The 15,719-nt window shown below is 39.2% G+C and overlaps 1 protein-coding gene across 1 annotated transcript in view; it reads left to right on the forward strand.

The window, feature by feature from the left end:
- DNAH9 (dynein axonemal heavy chain 9) overlaps positions 1-15,719 on the forward strand; it is a 722,341-nt gene that overhangs the window by 577,185 nt on the left and 129,437 nt on the right. The window contains exons 57-58 of the mRNA XM_007948048.2: positions 4,868-5,008; positions 6,761-6,931. Of these exons, the coding sequence (XP_007946239.1) occupies positions 4,868-5,008; positions 6,761-6,931 (312 nt within the window). The remainder of the gene's footprint in view (positions 1-4,867; positions 5,009-6,760; positions 6,932-15,719) is intronic.

Genomic DNA, 15,719 nt, shown 5'->3' on the forward strand with positions numbered 1-15,719 from the left:
GGGAGGGGAGCTGTTGCATTGTAAACTATGGTCAATGACATGAGACAAAGTATATGTGAACTGCTGTATGGAAAGTGAATTCGCTCTGTAAATCTTCACCCAAATCACAATAAATAAAATTAAATTAAAAAAAAAAAAGAAAGGCCAGTTAATATTTTTATTCAAATTTACACACCAATGACTAATGCCAAAGATTAAGAAACTGAATATTTTTAGCAACTTCTACAATCTGAAATTGATCAAATATGCAATCAAGATGAATTGGTAATTACTGGTGATTAGAATGTAAAATTTGGAAACAAAGAAGAAGGATCAAACTTGGAAAATAAGGTGTTGGTGACAGAAATAGTGCAACAGATCACATGATAGAATTTTGCAAGACCAGCTGTGTATTCATTGCAAATACTTTTTTTCACCAACATAAATGACGAATAAACACATGGGCCTTGCTGGACAGAATATACAAGAATCAAATTGACTCCTTTTGTGAAAAGAGACTGTAGAAAAGGTCAGTATCATCAGTCAGAATAAGGCCAGGAGCCAACTGCAGAACAGACCATCAATTGCTCAAATGTAAGTTCATGTTGAAGCTGAAAAAATTAAAATAACTCCACAAGAGCCAAAGTATAACCTTGAATATAGCTCACCTGAACTTAGAGACCATGTCAGAAATACATTTGATGCATTAAACACTAATGACTGAAGACCAGATGAATTGTGGAATGACATCAAGGACAGTCATACATGAAGAAAACAAAAGATCATTAAAAAGACAGCAAAGAAAGAAAAGACTAAAGTGGATGTAAAAAGAGTCTCTGAAACTTGTCCGTAAACACAGAGTAGCTAAAGCAAGTGGAAGAAATGATGAAGTAAAAGAATAGAATGGAATTTTCTAAGGGTGGGTTGAGAAGACAAAGTATTATAATGTAAAATGTAAAGACCTGGAGTTAGAAAGCTAAAAGAGAAGAACATGCATGACATGTCTCAAGTGAAAGAACTGGAGAAAATATTCAAGCCTTGAACTGCAATATTGAAAATTCTATAGGCAAAATATTGAGTAATGCAGAAAACTTCAAAAGAACATGGAAGGAATACAGAATTGCTCTACTAAAGAGTTGGTCAGTGTTCAACCATTTCAGAAGGTAGCATATGATCAAGAACCAATGGTATTGAAGGAAGAAGTCTAAGCTTCACTGAAGCATTGGTGAAAACAAGACTCCAGGAATTGATAGAATACCAATTGAGACACTTCAGCAAACTGAGGCAGTGCTGGAAGTACTCACTGGTCTGGCCAAGACTGGAAGAGATCCACATTTGTCCTCATTCTGAAGAAAGGTGATCTAACAGAATGTGGAAATTATCAAACAATATCATTTATATCACATACAAGTGAAATATTGCTAAAGATAATTCAAAAATGGTTGCAGCAATATATGAACAGGGAACTAATGGAAATTCAAGCTGAATTCAGAACAGTGGACAATGAAGTGAGGGATATCAGTGCTGACATCAGATGAATCTTGGATGAAAGTAGAGAATACCAGAAAGACAAAACACAATACCTGTATTTTATTGACTATGGGCAAGCATTCAAGTGTGTGGATCATAACAAAGAATGAAAAATGGGAGTTATTCAATCTGTTTGAGGATCAAATATTTTGAGAAGCTGGACTATCTAAAGAAGACTATGACCTGACATTTGGAAGAAGACTCATTAACAACCTATAATATACAGATGGCACAATCTTGCTTGCTGAAAATGAAGAAGACTTGATGTCCTTACTGACTGTGGTATTTAAGAATTTATGTCAACTTGTCTGGGCCATGGGGTCTGATTGGCTTGGTAGCTGGATGTAGTTATTCTCCATGATGAGATTATAATCACCTCTATGGTGGAATCTGCTGAGACCTCAGTCAGTGGAAAGGGAGCTGCCCTCAGGGTGTGGCCTTCTTCTAGTATATAAGGAGAAGCTTTGGGGAAGTTCGCTAGCTTTGGGGCATGTCTGGATTCTCTACATTTGGCTGAGTCTTCATCTCAGTGGCCTGCTGTGTTGCCTGCCAATTTTTGGATTGTTCATGGACTTAAACCACTGGACTGCCATGTTACTTGTTGATCTTAGGATTGTGCCATTCTACTTGCTAACCTTGGGTTCATCAGCCTCAGCAGCCAGCAGCTGCATGAGTTATGAGAAGGCTTCATTCAGCTCCAGTGGGTCTGGAATAAGAAGCAGAGAGTAAGAGGCCGAAGGTCAAGGGGCCTTCACCCACTTGCTAGTGCCAGCACTCTAAATTTGGATTTCTAGCTTCTTAAACTGTAAGAGAATAAATTCTTGTGTGTTAGAGCCATCCATTTGTGGTATTTGTGTTGTAGCAACACTAGAGAACCAAGACAATGATGAAGTAATCCACCTCTCAACATAAAGAAAACAAAAATCTTCACAATTGGACCAGTAATCAATATTGTGATAAACAGAGAAGATATTAAAGTTGTCAAGAATTTCATTTTACTTGGATCTACATTCGGCACCCCTGGAAGCAACAGTAAGAAATCAAACAAAGTAGAGCATACAGAGGGCAAGTTATGAAAACTTCTTAGTCATAAACAAACACCTTTAGGACATGAATTGCTCGGCATGTGGCTCAGGACCATAGTCTCCATGGACACTAAGTCAGTTGACATAACATAGTCCAAAAGAACAATGTTCTGCATCCTACTTTGGTGAGTAGTGAATAAGGTCTTAAAACCTTGTGAGTGGCAACCTAAGGTGCAATTATTGGCCTCTCCCTGTCTGTAGCAAAGTGAAGAAAATTAAAGACACAAAGAAACAATCCAAGGGACTGATGGACCATGTGAACCCCAGCTTCCACAACCCTGAGACCAGACTAGATGGTTCCTGGCTACAACTGCTGACTGCTCTCAAAGACTACTACAGTAGGAGTACCTGGGTAGAGTGGGAGAAAAATGTGAAACAAAACTCAAAATCATATAAAAAACGACTTAACTGGTCTGATGAAGACTGGTGGAACCCCTCAAGGCTATGGCCCTTAGACACACTTCAAGCCAGCAATTGAACTCAAACCCCCATGGTTCTACTTTCAGTCAAATGATAGAGAGGCCTAGCAGGTGAACAATAATGCCAGGAAGGTATGCACTCATTAGAACAATCAACCATAACAGGGTAGCTTTTGCCCAGGGATAAGGCTAAGAAGGCAGGAAGGAATAGGAAAGAAGAACAAAAGAAAATGATAAACATGGAGGAAGTGGGAAGAGTGCTATTACATTGTGGGGATTGCAATGAATGTCATAAAACAAAATTTGTATGAATTATTTAGTGGAAAACCAATATGCTCTGTAAACATTCTCCCAGATTACAATGTTAAAAAAAAAAAAAATCATCATATGACATATTACATTGGGAAAATCTGCTGCAAAAGATCTCTTTAAAGTGTTAAAAAGCAAAAATACCACTTTGAAGACTAAGATTCACCTGACTCAAGCCATGGTATTTTCCGTCACCTCATATGCATGCAAAAGCTGGACAATGAGTAAGCAAGACCAAAGAAGAATGAATGCCTTTGAATTATGGTCTTGGTGAAGGATATTGAACATATCATGGACTTCCAGAAGAATGAACAAATCTGTCTTGGAAGAAGTACAGCAGAATGATCCTTTGAAGAGAGTATAGCAAGACTATCTCACAAACTTAGGACATGTTATCAGGAGGAACTAGTCCCTGGTAGTTCATGCTTGGTAAAGGAGAGTGTCAGCAAAAAAAGAAAGATACCCTCAACAAGATGGATTGACATAGTGGCTGCAACAGTGGGCTCAAAAACTGCAACAACTGTGAGGATGAAGCAGGACGAGGCAGTGTTTTGTTCTATCTTACATAGGGTTGCTATGAGCCTGAAGCAACTCTATGGCACCTAAAAACAACAGGAACATTCTTATTTTCAGAAGTTCTATTTAATTCTTTTTCAGGTATATCTGTTCTTTTTTTCATAATGTCCTGATTTTGTACTTTAAAAAAAAAAAATGCATCTGTGACTTGTCACTATAATTAGTAAATAATCTATTTAAGGTATTCAATCATCTCCAGTTTGGGGGATGTTAATCCTGTTGTGCATTTGTTTATTTGTCTTGATCTTCTAATTGTCCCTTTTACTGAGAAACTTCCTCATATAGTTTGTAATCATTTATTGTGAACTCTCATCCAGTAGGGATACAATTTTTCCTGTGGGACTCCTGTGTATTATCAGTAGTTTCACTCTATTCTGGAGCATAAGTCAAGGCATATTGAGGTTTGTATTTAATGGCTTGTTTTAAAATAAATACCTCTTTTTGATGCTTATATTTTTGTTGTTAATTTTATTTGTGGTAAGAAATTTTCTGAAATAAAGTATTCCATTGAAAGAGATCTTCTTTGTGAATTTATGTATTAACTCCTTCAGCAGAAAAAGAAAACATAGGTTATACTTATTTTCTTAGATTTCTACTGCCAGGAATTCTAGTTTATTTTCAACCTATATATATTTTTGGCATTGCTATGAAATATTTTTCACTAGGGGTGAAAAATACTCCTAGTATATTTTGGAGGCTTGTGTCACCCATACCTCCAACTGGAAGAGCTGGCATCTTCAATTTTGTGAAAGACTAGAAATACATCACTTCTCAGCCCCCTCAAGCTCTATTAAGGGATACTATTATAGGTTTCCAATCCTCTACTCATCATCCCCATTCCAATCCACCTCACCCTACACACATACACATATGTACACATGTAGAGAAGCCAAGTTGATTCCCAGGAAGCTGTGAACAATGAACATCTGTTTGGTTTCAACAGTGGGCCTCTGTTTACTTTTCTAACAGGTTCAGGAGGCAAAAGTGACTGAAGTGAAAATCAATGAGGCCAGAGAGCACTATCGGCCAGCAGCTGCCCAGGCCTCTCTGCTCTACTTCATCATGAATGACCTCAGCAAAATCCACCCCATGTACCAGTTTTCTCTCAAGGTGACTTACACTTGGATTTTTTTCTACATAATCACAACAAAGCATTATAAGATAGCTAATGCAAATCTCAGCCATCCATGAGAGATTATCCATTTGCTTTCCTAGCTATGGAAGAATTCTATGATCAAAGCCAGGACAGCAGCTACTATCCAAAATAACAGATTCCATAACAAGTCTCAGTCTCATTCATTCAGTAAACATTTATCCTGCCCAAAGAGCTTAAAATATAAGACCCAGTCCATTCACCATTAAGTCATTCTGATTCATGGCACTTCCATTTGTCAGAGTAGAATTGTGCTCCATAAAGATTTTTAATAGCTGATTTTTCAGAAATAAATTGCTAGGTCTGTCTTTCTAAACCTCCAACATTCCAGGTATCAGCTGAGCATGTTAACTGTTTATACCACCCAGGAACTCTTAAAATATAATTGAGATCAAATATGCATGTCCTTTTGTGTTGACTAAGGGCAATTCAGGCAATAATAATGGACCGACTTTAAATGTCTTCTCTTACTACCCTAAATATCCCCAAAGCTACTAGTTTGTGGTACTTTATGGTTGCTGAAATAGTCTAAACCAAAGACGTTAGCAAATTGTAAATGCTGAGCTGAATTACCTTACTCATGAAAAAAAGAAAAGGAAAAGAAAAAGGAACAGCTATAAATTTCAAGTACGTCTCTGAAAGCACATCTTTCTCCACTAAAACACTCATCAGAAGACCATAGCTGCAGCAGCACTAGGGAGTGGAGGAGCATTCTTGGCAGCTTTTCTGGTTTGGCTGAATACACAGAGAGAATGCCCATAAAGAGAACACATACACAAACATATGACAGAGAAGGGGGGACGGGGCAGAGAGATAGTGAGGAACAGAGAGAGGGGAAAAAAGAAAAAAGATTATTTTTGTTCTTTAAGCCACAAAGGGAAAATAGAGAAAAGATTGAAAATCTGAATAGCTAGGAATTGAAAAGGTCCAAATTATATCTTGGTTTTCCTTTTCTTTAATGATTCGTTCTATTCATGTCACATTTTAAATGTAGCATTCCACATATTTATTTTTATAGTCAATATTTAAGTGTAAAACAGTGGAATATTTATTCATATGATTTTGATTTCATATAATACCTATAAAGTATAGTTTTGAAAATTAAGCTAAAGCAGGGTACACCCCCAGTATTGCAGGACTGTATTTTAATGACTCATTAAAACACTACAGAGCTAATAGGAAGGAAAACAAAGACACCAGAATCTAATCCTTACCAAAAGGAAAAATCGTTAATTAAAAATATTCTGAGGGTCTATTAATGTGCAAAGGACTGTTTTAGACAACAATATGGTACAAGATATTGTTTCTACCCCCCAAGAATTTTATAATCTAGTGGATATAATCATTGATCACAGATGTTTATCATTGATGCATTTTACTTTTTATTTGGGTAGTTATTCAATACAAACTTATTGGTTTAATTGAATTATTTTAGTTACTGGACATTTCTTTTTCATTGATCAAAGTTGTGGGCTCTTGTCTGTATGTCCCATAGCTTTGTCCACTGTGTGACTTCATAATAATTCATATGAACAATCTAAAAAGGAGTTAATAGTATGTTTTCTTGTGACTGCTGTAACTTCTTGGCAGGATATGCTGGGAAGACATGTCTGTGGGCCGGTAAATTATAATATTCTTCACAGGTAAGATGGCTAGCTATATACAGAGAGGGCTGTGTAAATTACCAACATCCTTTCTCCTCTCCCCAGGCCTTCAGTATTGTCTTCCAGAAGGCTGTGGAAAGGGCTGCTCCCAACGAGAACCTAAAGGAGCGGGTGACCAATCTAATAGAGAGCATCACTTTCTCTGTATGCCAGTACACCACTCGCGGACTCTTTGAGTGTGATAAGCTGACTTTCCTTGCCCAGCTCACCTTTCAGGTAAAAGGGGATTGAAGAAGTTTCCAGAAGACAGACATTTTCTAGTGCCTTAGCAGCACTTATAAAGTAACTTTTATCTTCTAACATTACTGCCTACATAGTATGTCCAGATTATCAATCTCTAGGTAAAGGCAAAAAACAAGAAAGCCATAGCCAAACACTTTGAGGAAATGAGTCACTGGGCCTGGGGACTCAGGACTATTATCTATCATGGGAACATCAAGGTCAATTGGCATAACATAGTTCTGATGGTTAAGGTTGTGTGTCAACTTGGCTGGACCATGATTCTCAGTGGTTTGGCGGTTAGGATGTAGTCATCCCTCATGGGGAGATTGGATACAGTGTAATCACCTCCATAACAAGATCTTCTGTGAGCAGCCAATCAGTTGAAAGGGAGTTTTAACTCAAGGGTATAGCCTACTTCCAGTATATATAGATGTTCTGGCAAAACTCTCTGGCTTTTTGTTCAATCTGGATCCTGCATCTGGCTCATCATCATCTGACCTCGGATTCTTTGGACTTCAGTCAGTGGCCCACCATATTGCCAATCTCAGGATTTGTTAGCCATCATAGCCTGTGAGTCATGAGCCTGACAGCTTACCTGCACACCTTTGATTCGTCAGCCTCCATAGCCCATGAGCCAGCAGCTTGCCATTTGACCTGCTGATGTTGGGTTCATCAACCCCTGCAGCTACGAGAGTCAGGAGAAGCCTCTAGCCTGATGTCTGACCCAAGGACTTAGAACTTGCCAGCCTCTACAACCGTGTGAGCCATTTTCTTGAGATAAATAAATAAATAAATACACACACACACACACACACACACACACACAAAATTTCACTAATTTTGCTGTTCTCGAGAGAACACAGCCTAAGACAATGGTCTACATCCTACTTTGGTGAGTAGTGAAGCAAAAAAGAACAAATAAAATTAAAGATGCATAGAAACAATTAGTCAAAAGGACTAATGGATCCTATAAACCTCAGTCCCTGTGATCCTGAGCCCAGAAAAATTAGATGGTGCCTGGATTCCTCTGCTAACAGCTCTGAAAGGAATCACAGTAGAAGGTCCTGGATAGAGTGAGTTAAAAATATGGAACAGAACTCAAAATCATAAAAAAAAATCAGGTTTACTGGTTTGAAAGAGACTACTGGAACCCCCAAGACTATGGCCCTTAGTTACCCTTCAATCCAGGAACTGAATTCACCTCCAACTTTCAGACAAACAATAGACAGGCCTATAAGGTGAACAATAATACCAGGGAGGTACATACTTCTTAGAACAATCAACCATATGAGACCAAAAGGGCAGAATTTGCTCAGGGATAAAGCTCAGAAGACAGGATGGAATAGGAAAAAAAGGAAGAATGAAAACAGTAAACACAAGAAGTAGGTAGAGTACTGTTACATTGTGGGGACTACAATGAATGTCACAAAATAAAATGTATATGAATTATTGAATGGAAAACTAATTTTCTCTGTAAACTTTCACTCAACTCACAATGAAAAGTTTATATATATATATATTTGTATGTATGTATGTATCTGTCCCCTACCATTGTCGTACTCATAGCAGATAACACTAATCATTCTGCTTTTACATGCTGAGCCTGAATGAAACCTCAAGATCCTCATCAACATAACCCTCCAGCAACTACCAATCAATCAAAATTGGCTCTAAAGATGAAACTAGTTGACCATACTAATACTTACTTTTTGAGATGCTGAAAGATCTGTGCTAGAGTGCTAGAGTAGTTGTCATTCTTTATTTACCTTTAGGGTTACAAGTTTACTGTCCCAAACTTCCCTGGGATAAGAAATGGCACAGGTCTTTCTATAGACAGAGAAGCAGCCTTTGGCCTTAATGTGTCTTTAACAGCTTTGGCTCTCAAGGGCTTGAGAATAGCAAACACTTCCAACGTTGCTGAATTTTTAATAAGAAACACTTGCCTTCCACTTATTTGCAGCATCAAATGCCTTGAGAATGTATTCCCCTGCACTTTCTTATCCCTCTAATCATTAAAGATTGGAATTTTTGCTCATATGCAAATTGGGAGCACAGACTAGATTATCTCAAAGGCCCCTTTCAATTCTAAAAATCTACAATTCTATGATCACCTGTGTGCTGACCCGTCCTGTTTGAGCATTCAAAAGCCTGTACTCATCCCTGAGTATTAGTGTGGCTCACTGCTCTTCCTCTGTATTCCCCACTCAAGCTCAAGTGACATGTTGGCCTTTACCAAAGGGGGAGGGGGATTGAGCACCTACATAGAGTCACTGCCCTCTCTGAAGCCACTTAATGTCACTGGACTCCAAGAATCTTCCCCCTCTACCTCCTTTACCCTTCTTTCCTCACAATATTTCAACCTCCTTTTACAAGTCTGTTTTCTTCTTTGAGTTTTTTGCCTTGATTTGACGGAATTATTTTTTCTTAATGATCATTCTTAAGGATCTGTAATATCACTGCAGGGAATATTTAAACCTGGGAGAATGGCAGTGCTCAGTGTGAAACTAACTCAAATCAAGCCAATGCTTTACCCTCCCGCACACCAATTAAAAACCAGTTGCTGACTTCCAGTGAGATGGAGGAATAGGCAGAGAAGCTCCACAGACCCTCTTCAACAAAGAAAAGAGAAACCAGTTGACAGAGATACAGAAGATAATCCTGGAGCCCTGAGCTTTGAAAGGAAGTATACAGAAGTAGATTTGTTGTTGTTGTTGTTACGGGTTGTCGAGTCAGACCCAACTCATAGCTACCCCTCCTTGGGTTTCCGAGGCAGTATCACTACAGAAGTAGATTGCCCAACCTTCCTTCCAAGGAGTGGCTGGTGGATTAGACACCAACTAGTGGAAAAACCTGAACAAAAACAGTGAGTGTGGAGACAGAGCAGTAGACTGTCAGCTACTCAGATGAGACCAACAGCCTGAATATTTCCAAGTGGTTTTGGTACCTGAGAATTGACCTAAAAGATTGGCCCTGGTCAACAAGGGCTGCAGGGATGACTGTGCTGGTGGCCTATGACTAGAAAGGGAAACAGCAAGGAGGGAGACAACCTGAGCTGTGGACTTTTGGCTGTTCAGAGGGCACAGCCATTTTGATTGTTTACAAGTCGCTGCCATTATGGATATTTAAAGTGACCAAGGGCATAGCCACTGTGAATCTTTACGAGCAGTGGCCATTTTCAATTTTAAACTGACAGCACTCTCATTCAGATTCCAGGGACTAAGAATAGGATCTTTTTGCCAAGGATGGCAGGGACATATGGGACACTGACAATGGGGAAGGAGACAGGTGGTGAGTGTATAAGTGCTGCCAACTAGTGAATAGAAGAGCACAACATAGTACCCTGCTTATATAGATAACATCCAAACAAAACAAAGAAAATGAAAATTGTTGGCAAGTCACTCCAACATAAAATAACCAATTAAATACAAACACAGTGCCGCGGAGACAACAAGCATCACAGTGCACATAAAGAAGCAAGATAAAGCAGGAGAAACAAGGGACCAAGATACAGACCCAAAACACATCTCTGAGGAAGACACAGCATTGGAACTCCCCAATAAGGAATTCAAAAGAATTATATTTAGGTATCTTCAATTAATTGAGAGGCAGATCAAGGAAAACACTGACAAAATTGAGGAAAACACAGAGAAAACCCTAGAACAATTTTGAAAGACAATACAAGAACAAAATGACAAAATAAATGAAAAATTAGAAATAATACAAAATCTACCCATAAAAATCCAGAAGATTAATATTAAATTTTCAGAAATATATAACTCATTGAACAGGCAAAGGAGTAGAATTGAATCAATGGAAGACAGAATTAGTGAGATTCAAAGCAAATACCTCAATACTTCTTTGGAAAGCAATCAGAAAAAGATCAAAACAAAATGAAGAAAGCCTAAGGTTTATGTGGGATACCATCAAAAGGAATATCCTACATGTACTCAGAATTCCAGAACAGGAAAAGAAAAAGAAAACTACTGAACAAATTGTCCAAAATTTCTTGGAAGACAACTTCCCTGATATGATGAAAGATGAGAATATATCCATTCAAGAAGTCCAACAAACCCCAAACAGGATTGACCCCCAAAAGAAAATCACCAAGACATATCATCATCAAACTCACCAAAACCAAAGACAAAGAAAGAATCATGAAAGCAGCACAGGAAAAACAAAAAGTTACCTACAAGGGGCAACCAATAAGACTAAGCTCAGATTTTCTGCCAGAAACCATGCAGGTGAGAAGACAATGGGATGGTATATATAAAACCCTGAAAGAGAAAAATTCCAACCAAGTACTATGTACCCAGCAAAATTGTCCCCCACATATGATGGTGAAATTAGGACATTTCCAGGCAAGCATAAATTAAGGGAATTTGTTAAAACCATACCAACTTTACAAGAGATGCTAAAGGGAGTCCTTTGGACAGAGAAGCAACAACCACAAACAACAACTGACCATTAACACACATGGTCACATGACCCAGAAACCAACCCAGCTATGGAAGTATCCAAAGTAAATAAGCCTAGTACATTGTAAACAGGGAAGTAGGGACATCAATTGACAAATGAGGACAACTACAAATCAAGGAGAGGGGAAAAATTGTGTAATTATAGAACTTCTAAATGGTAGGGAAGTCAAGACAACTACCAGATAGAATGGACTGTTCTAAACTGGGGAAGAAAACTGTAAATCACAGGGTAAACTCAAAGAAAAATGATAAATAAACCTTCACATCAAAATAAAAAAGAGGACCAGCACAAATATTTATTAAATACTAAAACAATAGCAATGAAGGAAGTGATCATAAACAAAACAATTCATAAACAAAACGAGCTCAGCACAGAAAATTATATGGAACATAGAAATCAACACCACGAAAAAGCACATAACAAAAATGACAGCAACAAATTCATACTTGTCAATAATTACATATCTGGCAAGGGACTTATCTCTAAGACTTATAGAAAACTCCAACGCCTCAACACCAAAGGAATTAACAATCCAATTGAAAATGGGCAGAGGACATGAATAGACACTTCACCAAGGAGGATATTCAGGTAGCCAGCAAATACATGAAGAGAAGCTCATGATCAATGGCCATCAGAAAGATGCAAATCAAAGCAATGAGATACCATCTCATCCCAGCATTGATGGCAAAGTTCAGCAAGACAGAAAATAACAAATGCTGGCAGGGATGTGGAGAGATTGGGACTGTCATACACTGCTGGTGGGACTGTGAAGTGATACAACCACTATGGAAAGCAATATGGCAATTCCTTAGAAAGCTGGAAGTGGAGATACCATTTGACCCTGCAATGCCATTACTAAGTATATATCCTAGAGAGGTGAGAGCCAGGACAGGAACAGATATATGCACACCCATGTTCATTGCAGCACTAGTTACAATAGCAAAAAGATGGAAACAACCTATGTGCCCATCAGTGGAAGAGTAGATGACCAAGCTGTGGTACATGTACACAATGGAATGCTATGCAGCACTGAAGAAAAATATAGAGTCTGCAAACCATGGCATAACATGGATGAACTTGGAAGACATTATGCTGAGAGAAATAAGTCAATCACAGGACAAATGTAGTACTAATTCGTTGTTGTGGTGGGTCAAGGAAAAGTTTATATATGGAGGGAAACTTTCTTTGTTGGTTGTCAGGGGTGGGAGGGAAGGGGAGGGAACACTGCGAAAAAAAAAAAAAATGCATTGGAAAAAAAAGAAAATTGCCACATGCCTCCCAGGCCCTTCCTGAGGTCCCTCAGCCTGCCCCACACACCAGCTGCCTCAGCAGCTAGGAGGCTTCAGGGGGCTAAGGTGGGCTCTGGGATGTTGCTGTCATTAGATGCTGTCAAATCAACTCCCACTTCCAGTGACCTCAAGTGACACAGAATTTCTCCATACAGTTTTCTAGACTATAATCTTTATAAAAGCAGATCAACCAGTCTGTCTCCTGTGGAGCCTGTGAGTGGTTCAAACCTTCAAATTTCAGTTAGCAGCTGAGCACTGGCCAAACAGTGCCAGATTGGCCCATGGATGTGGGCAGGGTGGGCCTAGTTGCCAGGCCTGTGTGTTGTGGAAAGCCAGCTGTCAGCTGGGCTGAGGGGACTCTGGGTCACACCTGGCACTGCCACACAGCTCTTTTGGCTCCCCATCAGCTCCCACTGTCCAGAGGAAGCCACAGGGGCTCAGAGCAGTGAAGGTCAAGGGTGGGAAGAGGAGGGGAGGCTGCAGAAGACCTAGACAAGGGACCAGTTACTGACACGTGGAAGAGGAGGTCAGAGGGTTACCATCATCCGTCGCCTGGATCACTGCAATAGCCCCTCAGTGGTCTCCCTGCTCCCCCTGAGCCCCATCTATTCTCTGCACCATAGCCAGAGTGATTATTCCTTAATAATGTTATTATTATATAAATATAAACTGCTATTACTTTATGTAAAGGGTTCAACACAGAAAAATGAGATGATAAGTGATTAAAGCATATTTTCTTAAAAAGAAAAAAATGCTGTCAAGTAAATTCTGATTCATGGTGACTTTATAAGGAGCTCTGGTGGCATAGTGCCTAATTCATTTGACTGCTAATCAGAAGACTCGCAGTTCAAACCCACCAGCTACTCCTCAGAAGGAAGACTGGGAGATTACTTCCATAGAGATACAGCCTCGGAAAACCAAGGAGGTGTCGCTATGAATAGGATTCAACTCAACGGCAGTGGATTGGTTTTTTTGTTTTGTTTTGTTTTGTTTTGGTGACTTCATGTGTATCAAAATACAACTGCACTCCATAGGTTTTCAGTGGTTGAGTTTTCAGAAGTAGATGACCAGGCCTCTGGGTGGACTTATACTTCCAATTCCAGTTAGCACTAAAACACATTAACTGTTTACAATACCCAGGGACTCCCTCCCATGCACACATCCCGCCAATTATCCTTCCAAGTCGCTATACTTTCCATGTTCCCTCCCCCAGAAAGTCTTCCCTTCCTATCTAAAAACTCCCATCTCTCAGCTTCCTCAAAACTCAATTCAAATCTACTTGCAAAAAGTTGAGTCAGGTTAAAGCTCCCACCACTGCTCACTGGTCACTTCTCTATTCTGGAACTCTTCATAGATACAATTCTATTTTACACATATTCACACATTGCTTTGAAACTCTTCTCAAGTCATATAACTTGAGTGCATCTTCTCCTCATCTGAAAATGCAGAAATTATGCCTTAAAACTATATATTCCATGAAAGCATTGCTGAAAGAGAAGAACAAAGTAGGAGGACTCACACTTCTTGGCTTTAAAATGTATTATACAGCTACACAGGAGCTCTGGTGATGTAGTGGTTATGGCATTTGGCTGATAACACAAAGGATGGTGGCTCAACCCCAGCAGCTGCTCCACAGAAGAAAGATGAAGCAGCCTGATTCCATAAAGATTACAGCCTTTGAAACCCAATGAGGGTTGCTGTGAGTCAGAATCAACTTGATGGCAACGAGTTTGGTTTTTGGTTTTATACAGCTAGGGTAATCAATACAACCTGGTAATGGTATAACAATAGACAAATTGAACAATGGAATAAAATTGAGAATCTAGAAATAAACCCACACACCTATGGCCAACTGATTTTTTAGAAGGGTACTAAAAACATTCATTTGACAGGGAAAAAAGAGTCTCTTCGATAAATGATGCTGGGAAAATTGGATTTCGACATGCAGAAAAATGAAATATGATCCTTGCCTTACACCATACGCACACAAAAAAAAATTCAAAATGAATTGAAGATCTAAATGTACAAACTAAAACCACAAAATTCTTAGAAGAAAAACTAGGAGCAATACTGTCAGGCCTAGCTTTCAACAATGGATTATCTAACATAATAACAAAAGCACAAACAGCAAAAGATAATAAATAAATGGGACCTCATAAAAATGGAAAACTTGTTCCTTGACTGATTTTACAAAAAAAAAAAGAAATGAAAAGACAAATTACTGACTAGGAGAATATCTTTGGAAAACATATATCCAGCAAGAATCTAACAACTAAATTATATATAAAATGTCAACAACTTAACAACAAAAAGACAAATAATCGTAAAATGGGCAAAGAAGTTGAATAGACTTTTCACAAAGAGTATATTCAAAGGACCACCAAACACAAAGATGCTCAAAGTCATTAGTCATCAGAGAGACGCAAATCAAACCACAGTGAGGTACTCCCACTAAGATAGCTTAGGAGCTCTGGTAGCATAGTGGCTAAGGCACTTGACTGCTAACCAGAAGGCTGGTGGTTCAAACCCACCAGCTACTCCTCGGAAGGAAGATGGGGCAATCTACTTCCGTAGTGATACTGCCTCGGAAACTCAAGGAAGGGTCGCTATGAGTCAGGTCCGACTCGACAGCACATAACAACAACAACAACAAGATAGCTTAGGAGCTCTGGTAGCATATTGCTCAAGGCACTTGACTACTAACCAGAAGGCTGGTGGTTCAAACCTACCAGCCACTCCTCAGCAGGAAGGTTGGGCAACTACTTCCGTGGTGATACAGCCTCGGAAACCCAAGGAGGGGTCACTATGAGTCAGGGCTGACTCGATGGTACATAACCACAAAAAGAATAACAGGATAGCTAACAGAAGCCCTGGTGATGCAATACTTAAAGTGCTTAGCTGCAAATGGAAACTCAGTGGTTCAAACCTACCAGCTGCTCTGCAGGAGGAAGATGTGACAGTCTGCTTACTATGTAAAGATCTAGAGCCTAGGAAACCCTAGGGGGCTGTTCTACTCT

Source organism: Orycteropus afer, unplaced genomic scaffold (assembly GCF_000298275.1).
Source record: "Orycteropus afer afer isolate SDZICR_OR568_19922 unplaced genomic scaffold, OryAfe1.0 scaffold00199, whole genome shotgun sequence".
Classification (NCBI taxonomy): Eukaryota; Metazoa; Chordata; class Mammalia; order Tubulidentata; family Orycteropodidae; genus Orycteropus; species Orycteropus afer.